This window comes from Lycorma delicatula, chromosome 9, assembly GCF_047948215.1.
Source record: "Lycorma delicatula isolate Av1 chromosome 9, ASM4794821v1, whole genome shotgun sequence".
NCBI lineage: Eukaryota > Metazoa > Arthropoda > Insecta > Hemiptera > Fulgoridae > Lycorma > Lycorma delicatula.
This window is the reverse complement of record NC_134463.1, coordinates 114210931-114229084: the sequence shown is the minus strand read 5'-3', so window position 1 is coordinate 114229084 and position 18154 is coordinate 114210931. Positions and strand designations below refer to the sequence as shown.

The 18154-nt window shown below is 30.6% G+C and overlaps 1 protein-coding gene across 1 annotated transcript; it reads left to right on the top strand.

Moving 5' to 3' along the window:
* The first annotated feature begins 10073 nt into the window (after positions 1-10073).
* On the top strand, positions 10074-17266 carry LOC142330415 (uncharacterized). Its single transcript, XM_075375646.1, has 4 exons — positions 10074-10254; positions 11967-12055; positions 15808-16036; positions 17026-17266. Exons 1-4 carry the CDS (start codon positions 10171-10173, stop codon positions 17152-17154), a joined length of 531 nt encoding a protein of 176 aa, XP_075231761.1. The 5' UTR covers positions 10074-10170; the 3' UTR covers positions 17155-17266.
* Positions 17267-18154: the final 888 nt, after the last annotated feature.

Below are 18154 nucleotides of genomic sequence, written 5' to 3'. Positions count from 1 at the left end.
TTGTTTAAGTATTTGTTTATTTTTAAACCTTCTAATTCTATTACTATTCCTATTTATCACATGACCTGTAACCTGCTATACATGTATATTATTGAGGATTATGAAATGATAGGTGTAAAAATCACAAAATCAAAACCAGATGATCTATAAACAAGCATATTAACCATTATAGTAATTATACAGTAAATTGGTAGTGAAATTTGATCGATGGTTAGTGTTTATAAGCAATAGTTACAAATAGACAAGATAAGATTCCTGAGATCTCTGGGAACATCTACAAAATTAGATAGAAAATGATTTGAATATATATCAGGAACTGAATATAAATTATTTAATTGAAAGTAAAAGAATACAGAGGAAAGTGTTTTGAACATAAATAATAGAAGAATTTTTAAATATACAAGTATTTCTTGAAGGGCAGAAAAAGTTAAACGTTATTTGATGAAGAAATGACAAGAGTAGTTTGTTTATACTTATAAAGAAGATTTTTCCAAAACAGGTATTTACCTAATAATAGAAGAGTGTAATTCTATTAGTTCAACATTCAGCATGCAGAATGATTTTGGTAGTTAGTATACCAGGTGTGTAAATATGAAACTGGAATTTTTGTACAGAAAATACACATTTATTATATGAAAATGATAAAAAATATTTTATTTGAAATACTGTCCATCACTAGCTATACATTTTTCCCATCTCTCTGACAGTTTATGAACACCAAGCCAAAAAAACTGTTGCTCTTTGAGTTATAAAGTCATTTTCATACATTTTCATAACAAGTGAAGCACTGCTCAGCAAGTGCGTGTCCATCGATGCAAATAAATAGTAGTTGGACATAGCAAAGTCTGGTGAGTAAGCCCATGCAAAAGTATTTCCCAAATAATCGCCTCAATCGTCAAAGAAAATGGCACCAATAATGGGATTTGATGGTAACTACAATGACAGCTAGGGCCATCTATGGGCAAATTCCGGTTTCATATTTAACACCTGGTAAATACTCTACTGAAAACACGATTTCCCTTAATTTTGACAAAATTGTTGTCATATCATTTAAAAAAAAAACAAGTGATTATGAAATATTGTTATATATCACTGTTGATTATACAAAGAAGATGCAGCATCAGCTTTTAATGTGTATTTTTATTCCAAATTTCTATGCTAAGATTAAATCTAAGGCAGATTCATACAGCAAAGAAAACCTCAAAATAGTATATATATATATGTCCTACCAGGATATTTTTTATGATCTCAGGCAAGTTCCATGTTTTTTTGAGAACATCCTTATGATATAAAAATGTTCAATCCTCAGATAATCTCAAGAATATATGTATATGATATATGGGAAATTCTTGGGATCAGATATTTATAGTCAATAGGATGTACTGAAATGTTATCTAGAATCTGATTAGAATAATTGTAATTCATCTTCAGATTATGACACTCATTCTACATAAAATATTCATGGGACCATAAATGTACGCTATTGTGAAAAGTATAAATGTATCATATTTATCAGGTTATGTAAATGAATATCCTGATGGAATGTCAGTTTATATATGTACATTAGTATACAAATTAATCTGAACACAGATATTATTTAATAAAAAAGAAATTTTATTTAGAAAAAAATCATACCTGTGTAATTTGTGAATATTTTATATTAATCTGTCCTCCTTTAATCTTAACTACTTCACATACACGATTTGGCATCGATTCAACAAGTGTGGTACACTTCTTTTTATTTCTTCATCATTACTCATATTACTGCTGTAATTTGTTTTGAAGTTGGTTACAACCCTTTCCTTCAGAATCTTGATACATCCATCACTTTTCAACATACCATCTACAGGAAAAGGGCCTTCAAATGTAAAAAAAAAACCCAAAAAACTTTTTTCTGGGGATGTTGGGATTGTTGGATATGAGCCAGTGATGCATCAAAGCCAGTGCTTTGATGCACAAGAGCCTTTTTTTTTTACCTGCTTTTTAGCTGGGCGACAAGTTTTCTGTCCAGCTGTAAAAAAATGGCATCTAACTGCTGTCACAAGTAAATCTGTTCCACTGGCTGCTAATTCTTTATTTAATTTTACATAAAATAATTTTGGATCAGTTAACTTTTTCTCACTAATAACCAACCCTGTGTTGGAGTACTTTCTCTTTTATGGCCACATTTGCCTTTACTTTTCTTTACCATTTTCTTTAAATTGTTTTAAAATAGCATTTACTATCCCTAGTTTAAAACCACATTCAGAAGCTATTTGTTGTGTCATGTGTGCTCAGAAAGAGAAACAATTTGAGAACGCTTTGAACTGAAAGAGAATGCTTTTTTTTGAGTTATGTCCATTATTATATATTCAAGACACACAGAATAAAAAATGTAAAAGTATGATTTTGTAATATAAAATGAAATAAACTTTCACATAACTTTTTGTTGAAGTTCTACCAACACCTACCAAAATATCTGATTGGTATGGTTTTGGGCTTAAAATGTTCAAAAACATCTAGATGTAGGCATTACAGATATTAGAATAATAAAAAAATTATATTAAAAACTTTTTTTTTTACAATAAAAAACGCACAATTATAAGAAAAAAACAATTTTTTTTTAAGTAGTATCTGTAACTCAGCCAAAAATTATTTTTTTATTTCTTCTCTACCTACTTTGTGCGCTAATGTTTACTCATTACAAAACTTATCTATGTTTTAATTTCTGATAATTCCTAAATAATTATCACTTCCAACATCAGCCACCAGATTATGAATCCATGATACCCCGACTTTGTTCAGTAATACCTTGACTTTGGCCAGCTCTCCTTACCTTAAAACTGATTAAAACATTTTGTAATTTTTTTTTTTACTCAATAAATATGTATAATTACAACACAAAATTTCATTTATTTTTCATTTTTTTACAATTTTTTGAAAATCACCGTTTTTGAGGTATACAAACCCCCTTTAATCAATTCTATCAGTTTAAACTCTCATAAATGTGGATTATTCACACAATTCAGAAATCCTGGAAATAATTCCAGTTTTAAAAATTACTTTCATTAACATTTACAAACATAAATCCAATAAACAAAATCAAATTATGATGATCACATTAAGGAGAATTATGTTGATCACATGATTTCTGGATATGTTTTCAAGTTCAGAGAAATATGTCAGTTTTAGAAATAAATTGTAAAAAATTTTAATTTCACATTTAAAAAATTACACGTAAGTAAAAAAAAAGTCAATGAACAAGTAAATTTTAAGTGCAGTAGCAACCTTGGGAGATAAGTTTTGTTTAAATTATTAAAAAAAAATAATCTTTTTAAAGTGAATATATAATTAAATGTATTTTCATTATATACCAACAGATTAAACAGAATAATTCATTCTGTTTGAATGACTATGATAGCAAACTATAATTTTAAAGTTTTAATTAATCCTTTCTAAAAAAAATCCGCTCAGAAGTAGAGATCTCTTCAAAAGTACTCAACATTAATTATAAAAAAGAAAATGCAGTAGATGTAAAATTAAATATTAATTTTAACAAAATAAATTTGTTGAATGTAAAACACATTTACTTTTATTTCCATGAAGTAAAAAAAATCTACACCAAGTAACAGTATCAGCAGTATTATATATGCACACACACACACTCAGAGAGAGAGAGAGAGAGAAATTATTGATTTCTTTTTATTTGTTAGGTTTCGAAAGATCTATGAAAACATAATCAAATAAGAAATAAATTTGCATATTTATAAAAATATAAAAAATGTATATAACTATTACAAAGAAGAAAGCTTGATGAAAAGAGAAGAAAAGAGAAAGAAAAGAAGAGGAAAACATACAAGTAAATTATTGGCATTATATGATAGTATAATTACTAATATATTATATTACCATAAATTATATTGATATGTAATTTATTTTTATCTCAAATTTATTGGCAAGGCAAACTACTAGTAAAACATTAAAAAAATCCTGCTTCATATTACTGAATATTCTACTTAAATCTATACTATACTCCCACAACTTCAAACATAAAAAATGCTTCATTTATCTGCAGTTATAAACTGCTTTTTCTGCTTCATCAAAGGCAAAGGCCTATTTTATGGTCAGTGCTCCCCAATAAAACTCATCTGTGCATGAAAAAATAATACATTCACAGCCACATATACATATACACAAAATACTAATTTTAAAAAACTGATACGTAATAAAATTAAATATATTTAAGAAATATAGTATATTGTATAGTTACGCGACCTACTGTTTAAGGGAAAGTAGCCCATGCTAGTTGGGTCAAATTTTTCCCTTGAAGCAAAAAAAACAACTTTAGTGATGAAAAATTTTAGGAGGATGAAATTTTCAGGATTTTATTATTTACATATAAATTATTATATACTTATGTGGGCCTATTTTCTGTTTGTATCTCCATACTAGATGGACCACTTCGAATGAAATTTGACACAATGATTTCTGTTTATAGATCACTGATGCCACTTAATATTTGTCACAATTGGTCAAGAAGGTGAGGAGAATAGAAAAACTTTCATTCAGAAAATAGTATAATTTTTTTTTACATAATTCTTTAATTACTTACTTACATTCTTTAATTTTCCTCTTAAGAAGTGGTCTGTTGAAGGTGAAGCTATCTTTTTTCCTCTATATATTCATCTGTTATTTATATATTTATTTCTTATATATATTTATTATACACGTATACAAAGTATCCAAAACATGACGCAACCTTATGAAAAAATGAGTAAGTTACAATAGCTATTGAAAGTGACTTCAATTATGCAATTCACATGATTGAATATGATGTTGCATGTTCATAAGCACATGTTGTAACATTTGTTAAGGAATTACAACAACACATCGTTCAATTTCACTCTGCAATTTAGAAATGGTGTAGGATGAGTTTTGCAAGCAGTATCCTTAAGATATCCCTACAGGAAAAAGTCAGGAGGGGATAGATCAGGAGACCAAGGGGCTACAACCCCTTTGAAATCTCTTGTCCATGAAAACACTGATCCAAGAAAATCATAGTGTTGTTGGCTGTAGCTGCAGCATTGTCCTGCTGGAACCATGTGAACTCCAGGTGGTCTGCAGGTATAGTGTTTACAAATTGTTGCACCATCTGTATGTAGCGATCAGTGTTCACTGTGCCAGGAAAGAATGTCATGAAGATTTGCCTACATGATATTCCTGCCACACCAATCACCCGCTTTTTGTCTGTGCAGAGGAGACTCGTGCAGCTGATGTGGATTTCCATACACCAAATGTGTGAATTCTGTCCATTCAGGTATCCATCAAGGTGGAACCATGCTTTGTCAGACCGAAACCAATCATCGAGTTCATTCTCATCTGGTGTTATAGTTGTCATGAACCACTGACAGAAAGCTACAAGGTTTCCAGTGTCTGCAGGTAATAATTCGTGAACAACACAAATTCTGCACGGATGCATCTTTAAACACTTGCACAATGCCATGTAAGCACTACAAACAGAGAGACCAGACTGGCTAGATAGGCATCACACAGACTTCTTGGGACTAACAGAATATGCAACTTGCACATTAATCAACTTTTCTATGTTAGCACTTTCAGTCGACCACTTTTTGCTGTATCTGCCATATTCCCAATCTCTTGCAACTTGTTGTATATCTGCTTGATAGAGGACTTGTTTGCTGCATCCACACCATAATTTTCTGTGAAGTCATTCTGGATCTGGGCATAATTTGCACATCTAATGTATTGGGAGACAATGAATATCCCTGCTGCATTATGTAACCCATTTTTTCTCGATTAAACCTGCAACAAAAGAAGGAAACATTTTTCCATAATGTTGCATCACTTTTTGCACACTGTATATTAGAGGTTGGCATTTCTGTTGTTTCTGCCAACAAAAATAAACTGTTGGAAAAAAACAATTGTTCATATAAATTGTTGGGGAAAAAAGCTGAATTATTAATCTACTAATGTTCATGACTTATTTTTTCATTACATTGCTAAAAAATGTTCCATACATTTTCCAGTACACTGTTTTGTGTTTAAAAACAACAGTTTCATTTTAATATTTTTCTCAATGCATTGGCTGCAGGCTGTAGCATATTTCAATTGACCCCCAGCAAATACCATAAATCATTTTATCAGAAGATTTTTATGACCCTTTATTCTGCACTTTAATATTACAGTATTTTCATGAATAAGATATACTGGTTTTTGAAACTGTTTGATCTTAGCGATTAGCTTACAACATATTTAATATTGATAAAACAACAATTTTCTGGGCAAATGACCTGTTTCAGCAAATGGCAGTTATTCACCATATCTCTTTTCATTAACTTAATATTTGATAGAGTAAGCTGACAATTCTGTTTGGTGATTCAATGTGTTTGCTATGCAGTATTACTATTGGGCAAAAAAAAAACGAACTTATGAAAGTGAAACAACAGTTCTTTTTTCTGAGAAATAACAATTTAGTCAAACTGTTTAATATTTTCATCACTAAAATACAACAAAAATATATTACTGGCCAACCAAAGTAAGGTCCTGATTTAATTTGACTTTGTGACATTTCAACTGTTCATTCAGTTTTTATGTAGTTTTTGTTAAATGAGCTTTTAATCTATAAAATCTTACAGTTCCTTCCCAATAGGTGGAATATAATATGTGAAATGATATTTCAACAAATTTCTGTTTCAAAATGTCAAGTAGTACAACCTGGCAAGAGCTGTATTTCATCTGAAAATAAGCCCTATCTGTGTATTAATTATGAGAAAAACATAGCAGGATTTCCTCATACATAATACGAGTACTTTGTAAATGTTAAGTTTGTTTATTGTATGTACTGTAGTTAAAAAATAATAATAACACAATAAAAAAATACCTTGGTTTGTAGTGGAAGCATCCAGTAACAGCAACAGTTCTGAATCAGTGATATCCACTGACCCTGAAAAAAATACTTAAAATTTGCTAATACATTAAGATTATTTTTGGCGCAGGACTAAATCTTATATAATCAATAAATCCATTTTGTACTTCATTTTAATTTTCATTTTATTAATTCAGTTTCATAGTAAATATCAATTAATTAATTCAGAACATAATGAACCAAATGTATACTGTTTATAGAACTGACAAATATAATTTTTATTAGATTACATCAATTTGTATATTATTTATACATCTGAATTTGAGTTATCTATTTTTTTTAGTTATTACTTTTTTTTAGTTTTTTTAGTATTGTTTAACACTCCGTGGTAATACTAGTTTATATCTGTAACATCGCATGGTTCTTTACTATGTCAGGTTTTACAGTGAACATTATATATTTATTTATTTTCAGAGATTATAGTTTTAATATTTTATTTATCTCCACAGAGTAATATTCTATTAAATCTATTGATGCACATACCAAAACATATTATTTTATTTCACACATAAACAAAGACACTCAGCAGATAAAGGTATCGTAATCTTAATTTGTGTTTTAATTTTTTTATGTTTTAATTTTATTTGGATTGGAATAATCATATTTCTAATATACTTGGTTTACATGAATGATACTCTTTAGTCTAAAACTGGGCAAGCAAATGGCTAAATTATAATTGTTGGGCTTAAGGACTGCATATATCCTTAAGTAATGATAATAAAAGATAAAAATAAACTTTCTTTTTTTATCAAGACATTCATTTTTATATGTAATTTATTCATACACAGTATGTTTGATTATTTAGCTGTTGACTGTACCGTATAATTTTACAATTAATTAACATATGTCATTTTATTTTAAAACCTAAAAACATTGGTTAAAAACTTTGTACCATGCATTTAACAGAAAGTATAGTTAAATATTTTCAAAATAGTGATCATTCTTTTTTTTTACAAAAAAGAATATTTAGGAACAATTATGGCTTTATAGTCTGCAGTACTTTGTGGATTAAACTTTCATTTGATAATTTGCCTACTACATAAAGTTCCTTTTTCATTTCAGTATAAAATTTTTTATTAATTCTACATAGAACTCTATAGACAATTCCACCTTCAACTCTGTGCATAAAATGCAATCAAATTATATTCTGTCAAGCTTAAACTTTCATTCGATCATTTTCCTACTACATGAAGTTTCTTTTACATTTCAATAAAAGACATTTTTTTCTACACACAACTTTATGCCTAAACATATTTATGTTGAGCTAATGTTTATTGCAAACCATTTATGTACTAGATCTCAACGAAAGATGTGATATGAACAAAATATATCACACTTATTTTTAAATAGTATTCTTAACAGTTTTTCCTAACTTACTAAATTCATCCTGTAGAATTCATTGTAGGATAAAAACAATATGTCTCATGTTAAAAAGGGATCCCTACAGAAAAAATGGAATCACCCAAGTAACCCCCATTGTAACTCAATTTATTTTCAATATATTATTATTATTCAATATATTAGTGTATACTCTTATATAATATATAACTATATAGTTTAATAGTACAGAGTAATATTTGTATATATATATACAAACATTACTCTGTATATTATATATACTGTTATATTATATGCGAGCAATACTGTATTATATCATCGACATACATACCTCTCTCTTTCTCTCTCGTGTATAATACATATATCATCTGATCAGCTATCAGTCGGACTACTCACAAGTCTGAAGTCTGAGTATTTTTAGAGTAGTTACTGTGGGAATTTGTTGTGTTCTAATAGAAAAAAATAATGCTAATTGAAAAACTATTTTGCACATAAGATTACATTTTTATTCAGGATTCTTAAACACAGTTCATATAATCTAATTTACTTGATTAAAGTTAATTACACTACGATCAGTTTAGATTGACTCACTTGCTAGACACTTCACGGGTATTTCAGAAAGACCATTCCCTTAGAATGAGGATAAATAAGTGATATGGACAAATTCTATACTATTCTAATTGTCATGCAACTAAAGTAAATTGCACATAACAATTGGAAAACGGTTTTCATGTTCTGGTGTCATTTCAGTACCCATTCCTTTATGTTGCATCAACTTTTATTGTTTGCAGAGATTGAGCATATATTTATTGAGATTTATAAATATAAATATTTGATTTTTATATAAATATTTCAAACACCTGAAAGACAATTTTCACTAACAAGTTTCTCCAATTCTGCAATTCTCTACTTGCCAACAGTATCATATTTAATACAAAAGTCTAGGATTTTACACAATCAAAAGGCCCCCAGTCCTTGGTAATTGGTTATATTCTTGAGAATATGAAAGATTTACAATCCACTTACCCATAAAATTTCTTAGAAAATTATCCTTCAATATTTGAATATCAGTAGCTACTGGTAAAACTACAAAAAAAGATTAAAATTCATGGTTACCACATTATTATTCATGGAATGAAAGAATTAGTCCACAAAAAATGTTTAATGCATAATAAGCCATTGGTTTTGATCTTTTCTTGATAAAAATAAGTTTAGGTAATTGGATTGTTTTTATTTCAGTGACAAGGATAGATATGAGAGCAGTTAAAGTAGACAACTGGACAAATAGTATGAAGTAAGGAATGTCCTCACTGTTTTCACAAACAATCATTGTATTTAATTAAAATTGGTGTTTGAAATCCACTCTTCCACTACTGGGTTCATCATTACTTTTTTTTTTAATTTGTCACACTTAACAAATTGAAAATTTGCCAAATGTTTGAAAATCATTCATTCACAATGAAATTTGAAACACTGAAAACATTCAATGATCTGATCAAATTTAACTTCTTTTTCTTTAGTAAAGGATAAAATAAACATAATAAATTAAGAAAAAATAATTAAAAATTAAAACAAATTTAAAACCATTTATTAATTTAATTATAAAGCATCTTGTTGAAAGGTGGTTTTTACTTAAATAAATTTAGTAATAGCCACTTATTAAGAGCTTATTCTAAGTACTTATTATCTTTTTTTTTTAATTTATGACTATAATTCAAAACATAACTTTAAAAAAATACCAAATACTTATCTTTAAAAGAAGAATTTTTATCATCAGCTGATGTCTTTTATCTGAATTGTTACTTTACATTTTTAAAGTTGTTACTATTAAGTTTTACATTAGGATTTGGATTGTGTAAGTGGTTATTTTAAAAGAAAAAGTTTTAATTGGTTTTAAGATATTTGCTATGTTTAATACTATAAGGCTGGGACACAGCCAATTAATAAGAAATAGTGTATATCTTGCTGGATCAAAATTTTACAGTTCTGAAGTAAGTAGACTGTTTTAATTTAATGTTGAAATGTCAGGGGAATTGCAGAATACAGAAAGAAGTTGAAAACTTTATACAAATACAAAAGTAAATGACTATTTTGCATTAAGTTTTAATTTTTTCCATTAAAAAATTCTTAAATGGGATTAAACCGTACATTTTATGAAATGTATACTTATTTCTTAAACACTTGCTATACCTTTGTATTGCTGAGTAGCTGTCCAAATTGGTGGTACCAGGTTAAATTCCTAACAAGAGGTATCTTTGAAGGTATAGATACCACTGTTTTCCTATTGAACTGATATAATTTAGCAGTAAAAATTGATCTAATAGACTAAAATCTGGTAATAATTTCTTAACTTGTATCCGATCTGATTCTTTTTTTTATAAAATTTATTTTCATTTTAGAATGAATCTTTTATCAAAAAGAAAACATTGATAAAAGAAAAATTCTATTAGTGCTTCACTCTTTTGCTGTAGTTTGGCGGAAGACCACATTGATTCCACTTGCTGGGTATGAGCTCCCACCTGTGGATTTACAAAATTCTCTGCTTCATTCTGAATATGGAATACCTTGATAAGATGCCCACATTTCTGATATCTTTGTGCCTGGTCTAATACTGCACTAATCCCACCAAACTCCCATTGCTGTAAACATTGTACTTGTCTGGAGAAACAGGATTCATCTAGTTGAACCGCCTATTACTGGATTCTGTATCACTGTCTGTGCAGGCTTCCTACAGGCAGTTCCCAGCCTGTCGCATTAGAACTCACCCCTAATTCTTTTGTACAATAAGTGGTGGTAATGTGTCAAATGGTAATTAAATAGTCTGTAACAAAACATTCTTCCTGAGACTGATTTTGTCCTGCAGCTGGTTTTGCTACAGCCCCATCTTATCATTTTTATCAGAAAGAAGTAATGTTTCTGCCAGTTATTGTAATACTGAAGGTTATGAAGAGTCTCATTCAATTGCAAAAATTCAACACCTTTCCTCTATGTAAAAAGAGGAATATCTGTAAAAGTATGCAATGTGGTTAACATGAGCATTTAAACACAAGCAATTACTCTTATGTAATGTAAAAAAAAAACCAGAAAAGTCCAAAAATATTTCTAGAGATAAAAAGTTTTTTTTTACATGATTCTGAAGTTTTGATACTAAGTAAAAAAAGACTGTAAAAATATATAGTTTTTACTAAGAAAGGCTATCTTGTACAAAAAGACACTGTAATATTAATCAATTCATAAATGGGAAATTACTGTTCATTCAGACCAAGAAACACAAATTTATTAATTTGTAGATGATCCTCCCTCTGGTTAACTTTCCTAAAGTAACTGGGGAAAATACTTCTCCCCAGATCATTTGCACAGAGATGATCATTTTGGTGAATTTGTCATTTGGCTATGCCTGTATATATAAGGGCATTCTTTGGATGCCTGAAAGTATTTTACAAAATAACACATTAACATGCAAAATATCATGCATTAAATGAACAAAACTCATCCAATATTTTAGATATGGAGTCATTACTCCATGTCTGATTAAGAGAAGCAGCACTACTCACAGGAAATTAAGAGTTGATTGAATGTTTCTAAATAATTGTATCATGAAAAGTCAGTGTAATGGAAAATACACCTTGTATCACAGAAATATATCTATAGTTATATCACATAGTCTGTTTTGCTAGGTTATTAATCTCAGATTTAATTTCAGATAAGTCCAAAAGATGTACAAAGATTACAAAGATCATGGAAGGAAGCTGAAAAGAAAGCAGATAAAATTGCAAAAACTTTCTTCAAAGGGTAAATTATCAAAAAAATTTCTTGATAAATTTTAAAATTTATTACTACATACATTACATTCTTTGATTGTTGCTTTGTAGACTGGTAATGCAGTGCTGCTATCTTAGCTACAGGTTATAATGCAATTTCACTTCCTGAAATAGAAGTTTGATGTGAAATCTGTCCTTTACAGTATATAAACTGATTTTTAAATGGTAATATGCTTCTGTATATCTACTCAGAAATTTCTTCAGTAAATATAGACCAGATTTTAGTGCAAATTAATCCATCTAAGTTGGATTTATGTATTTTAGTGGGCTCTAATCAATAAATTAATGGTATGATACTTTTTATCAGTTTGAATTGAAAAAGTATAGTTGCTCAACTATCTGAAATTCTTCTACAGCAACTGAACTACCAGAAATATTAATTTATTTACTTAACAAAAAATTATAATTACTATAATTAAATTAAAATTATTATAATTATAATAAATATTATTAAATTAATAATACTAATATAAAAATTATATTAAATTTACATTTAAATTTACATCGTTTTTAAATTTACATTTAAAATGTAAATGTAAATTTAAATCTACATTTGTTAGTAAAAAAAATAAATTTATTAGACTAATAAAATTAGTCAGCTATGACACTAACCAGGGTGGCTTTGGAGGTGATACTGATGGACAAGTTGTCTTATTGCAAAAAGTCTTAAAGGTAAAAGTGAAATGGTGCAAGTCACCTGTAAAATATCTACTTTTGGGGAAAAGTATAGGTCGCATAGTGGGTGGGAGTGAGATGAGATACATTTTCACACATTAAAGAAAATGTGTGAAAATACACAAATTTCCTTATGTATGCATGCATGCATGAATATGTTCACGTGTGCATGCATGTATTGACACTAGAATGGCTAATATATGTCCAAACTCCATACAATCACAGAAACCCTTATTACCCTATTTGGTTAATATTGGTAATAATAGTAATAGGTGTGAAGGAGACAAAAATAGAAAAAAAATTGACTGATAAGTGAATTGGTGAAATACTAATCTATCCTTATACTAAGGATAAATTGAAATAAGATTGTGATCTCGCCCTGAGGTAGATAATCCCCACATCCGGAATACATCTATGTTCCACGTCCAGGGCGGCAACAGCTGTAATGAACGGGGTTCCATGTAAATTCCTCGGTTATGCTTTTTTAAGTTTGACCTGTTTTCAACTTCAGGTCACTAAACGAACTGGATTTTTCACCTACCTGCAGGAAGTGGAATAATAAACGATTTGGAAATGGACTCATACCACTCTTAGAGCTGGCGATGTGGTGGCCAGGGTCAATGTTATTGCAGGTGTAACAGAGACCCTTCCGTTGTCCACATGCCCCCTGCGATGGCAAGCATGTAGCAATGGTGCCCATGTGTATGTCTGTGCATGGGAGCTCTGAAAGCTTCGGTGAGTAGGAGCCTGGAGTCAGTGCAGAGACTGCGCATCCGCTCTCTGCCAGGACATATGCCGGTTCCACCAGAGTACCGGATCGGACCTCCAAGGTTAGTAGCCCTGGAGTGGGGGTGTACCCTGGCGGGGCTAGCCGTTCATGAATATTGAACAATCAAACATGGCAGAGGGTGCACGTAAACACCCTCGTTTAGAATCCTCTGATTCGCCACAAGTGAAGAGGAAAAAGAGGAGAGTGACAAAATCAAGAAAGATGCTGATAGAATCAGTAAAGATTTACGTAAAAGCTTATTTGGCTATAGTGTACCTAAGCCAAGATTTTTAATTATTACAAAGGAGAATGGAAACTTCCAAAAAGTTAGACCATTCTTAATCGCAAGAGAAATTACAAATTGTGCTGGTGGTCCCGTTAAAGAAATCCGAAAGACTTTTAATGGATTGCACGTCGAACTCACCAACGTGCAAAGTCAGAAAGTCCAGGCATTGAAGATCGGTGAATTCGCAGGTTCTGTTCAACCGCATAGCACACTGAACTCATCCAGAGTTGTTGTTTGTCGCGATCTTCTTAATTGTACAGAATAAGAAATTGTACAAGAAATGTCGAGTCAGGGAGTGACTCAGTGTCGCAGACTAACCATGCGAAGAAACGGTGAAGTTGTTCCTTTGGCCTCGCATGTTTTAACATTTAATAGGCTGAATCTTCCTGAAAAGGTATGAGCTGGCATCCATCAGCTTGATGTACGAGCATTTATTCTGCAGCTGATGAGATGTTTTAGTGTCAACAATTCGGACACAGCAGCTAGATGTGAAGCGCAGGAAATATGCATATGTGGAGAGAAAACACATGAGGGGAACCCATGTAAAGATCCTCCAACCTCCGTTAACTGTAAAGGGCATCACAATTGTCGTTCAAGAAACTGCCCTACATATAAATTAGAAACAGCGATTCAGGAAGTTAAAACGCTTCAGAAGGTCAGTTATCCTGAAGCAAAGAAGATTGTTAATCAACGTACATCACGACCATCGACTTCTTAGCAGAAGCAGCGGCTGCCCCTTCCACATCTAAAATTAATGTGGAGCAGTTGCTTAACACAAGTCTTGCGACAATGATTGAAAGAATCATTGATTCAAAGATTGGGTGGACTCATCAGAGAAAACAAATTAAAGATGAGAAGGCTCATCCCTGGACTGGCGCCGTTGACATCAGAGACGCACCAGCACAGTTAAACCTGCAATTAAGCCACCAACTGAAGTAAGAATAAAAAATCTTGATCAGTTTCAAAGAGAAACGGATCACTCAGTCGTCTAGTCACAAGCTTAAAGAAATTGTGACAAGAAAATCTGAATCTATGGAAATGGAGGTGCAAGTTATTATTGAGAAACCACCAACGTAGAGAATATAAAACCTGGACCAATAGACCCTCCAAAAGCACAAAGATCAGCTTCGGTGAGAGCATCTATTTCAGCTTCACCCAGTACTGCAGTAGAGATAGTCCAGCTCATCCGCCACAGAGAGTGGATCGCTTGTTAGTTTAGATTTCCTAGCAAAGATGCTAACAGCACTGACGAAACTTTCATCAACTGACGTCAGCTGCAGAACGTCACTGGCATCCGAAAGAGAGAAAGACGATGCCATGTTTGAGGCCTCAGATACGCTGTCATCAGAGGTTGAGGCCGTCAGAAGAATGGAGAAACTGTGCAAGAAAGGATGGCCGAAAGGAAAGCCTAGAAAGTAATATTCTGGATTCGAAGTTAGAACTTAAATTTTTGAACATTTTTGATTCATAGAAATGTGAATAATTGAAACTTTATTAAATTTTTTTTGAAGTGGGATGGGTAGTCGATGCCCCTAAAACACTCAAAGAGAAAGATTGTGATCTTGATTATTCATTTTCGAAGAAAAAAAATTAAATTGATAGGTTTCCACTTGCTTTTTGATTATTAAGAAATATTTGTATGAAGAAAACGTATTATTCGCCATAGTTTAGATGGTATGAGGATGTATGTGAACTAAAAATTCAGTTGAGTATTTCCTGAAAGTTGCATTTAGTGGTTGCAAATAAGTTACCACTTAACATTCTTGACCAGTTCTTGAAGTGTGTGCTGAAAAAACATGAAACTACAGTAGTATTAATCCTTCCAAATTATGATCAAGGATATTTATTGGTGGGAAAGCCATTTTCCCACCAAAATGAATACAAATCTGTGCATTTTATCTGAATGATCGATCCCCTACCCAACCCCCATACTTTTAAATTTGATGTTTTTCAATGTTCAAAATTTTATTTGTATTTATAATTACTGTTTTAGATTGTTTGAAAAGCACCCAGACTATGCAAAGCTGTTTTCAAAATGGGGAGAATGCCCAGAGGATTTGATTGATAATGAAGAGTTCATAAAAGAACATGGTATTGGAAATGTACTGGTAGCAGTTGGAGGATTCATAAAAAAAATGGATGATCCATGTGAAGCTAATCAAATGGCAAAAGCAGTTGGAAAACTCCACATTAAATATTGTTTAAAGCCAGAGCACTTCAATGTAAGAAATTTGTATTAAGTATTTAAAAATCCAAATATCTAAGATTAATGTAGTAATTAGTCTGCTTAGGTGAAGTAATGATAGCAAATGCCTAAACATGCTGAATGTTGGATTTCATTGCCAGCATAAATTGCAATCAGCATTATTGCCTAACGAAAAATTGGTTGAAAAGTTTCTTCACACATTACACTATTAAATATTAAAATAGTCAAAATTTGATCAGTTCTGAAGCTCTGGTGCAAACATAAAATACATTCCCTTAACCAATTCCCTTCTAAGCTGTCTACCCTTTTACGCTTGTTTCCTATAGGTGTCTACTATTTATGGCCCTTGTCCATTCTGGCCAAATGACTAGCTCATTCCCACTGATCATGTTCAAACATGTATTTTCCTAATGTTATAAATAAGACCAGCAATAAACTTAAAGTAAGGCTGGTTATTTCTTTTTAAGACCAGTATAGTCATGAAAGGGGAAAATGCACCTCATCATATTTGTGGGGTAAGTCATTTGCTACAATTGGTGCTATAGCACCAATTTACTTCTGATTTTGCTGTCAGTACAACAGTCATCTGTGTGAACTTCAGGTATCAAGAGTTGAGTGGGGGTCGGTCCCCTTGCCTTTATTGGAAAAAAAACTCTTGCATTAAATTTCAATAAAGCTGTTTTTTTATCTTTTCCATATCTATTGTAAGACAATAAATGAAAAAGCTTTGCCAAAAAGTTTTAAATCTATATTCTCAGGCCTCTGAATTAACTGAGATGGTCTGTTAAAAGCTTCTTGATTGTATTAAAAAGATCTGTCAAACTACAAATTCTTTGCCTCCTGCATTAACAATTGAGTTTCCTGTGTAAGTCTTTTTTAGAAATTTAGATTACTCTTGATCTTTCTGATTAAATCTGATTAAATTTCTTGTTTCTAGCATATATTTTATTATAAAAATATAATTTATTATTATAAATATCAATAAAATGTTTTTTTTTTTTATAGAATGCTAAACCAATATTTTTGAAGTCAGTGAAAAAAGTTATGGGCAAATGTATAGACTGCGAAACTGGATTAGCATGGGAAAAGGCAGCAAATATAATTTTTGATGGTTTAATAAAAGGATTGAAATAAAGATGTGAAGCTTGCAAAAAATTTTATGTTGAATGTTTTACATTGTTCATTTAGTAAATAAAAATTTATTTAAAGTCTTTTTTTTCAAAATGGAGGACTTTTTTAGTTAGTAATGTTTGATCTTTTTTTTTCACTATTGGATCTCAATTGATTTTTTTTTTTCACTATTGGATCTCAATTAAAATGCTTACTGTACATTTTTTCTGTCCGTAAGTTTTTGGGAACAAAAGTTTTACTAAGGCTATTCTCAAAATTATAAGGTATTGCACACTCTAAAGAGATCATTTCTGTAATGAGTATTAAAAATTTACTTTAAAGTAATAATTCTTCAAAGGATACCCTAATGAACTGAAATATGGTTTTATTCCTTTTATGGTTTTCGCTTTTATTTAGCCAGGAGCCAGTATCCTGCTCATTTAACATCAATCATAACAGAATTTTTAATAATTTTAAAATGTAATAATAAATTTTATAAATGTAATAAATATTTTTAAAAATTCAAAAGTTCATAAAATTCTTTTTTATATGGGATATTGGGAACATTTTATTAAAATGCATACAAGAAGTTCTTTTTATTAAATGGCCTGTCAGTTATTTTTTGTTAAATGGTCTATCAAGCTGGGACCTGGAATCTCTGGTTCCTGGCAAACCCTGATGCCAACTCAAAAGAACAAAACAAGTTCTTTTTATATACAAACACCGTTTTTTACAAGTTCAAAAGGTGGGGGGATACAAGAGTAATTTTATTAAATTTTTTTTTATATGGGAACAATATATAAATGGGTACAATATGGCCTGTTCAACAATTTTTTTATAAGGGAACCTAAAAATATGGCCTGTCTCTTTTACTAAACATTTTTTTATATGGGAACAATATAAGGTGGGGGGGGGGGGAGGATACAAGAGTTCTTTATAAAATTTTTAATGCAAATTTTTAGGGAACCTAAATATGGCCTATTTGTGTTCCCTGAACATATAATATGGCCTGTTAGACATGGAA

Excerpts from the sequence above, each read along its gene's own strand:
- LOC142330415 (XM_075375646.1), top strand. The coding sequence starts at position 10,171 with ATGTTTAATACTATAAGGCTGGGACACAGCCAATTAATAAGAAATAGT. Across the intron at positions 12,056-15,807 it reads GCAAAAACTTTCTTCAAAGG|ATTGTTTGAAAAGCACCCAG; the intron begins GTAAATTATCAA and ends TTACTGTTTTAG. Across the intron at positions 16,037-17,025 it reads TAAAGCCAGAGCACTTCAAT|AATGCTAAACCAATATTTTT; the intron begins GTAAGAAATTTG and ends TTTTTTTTATAG.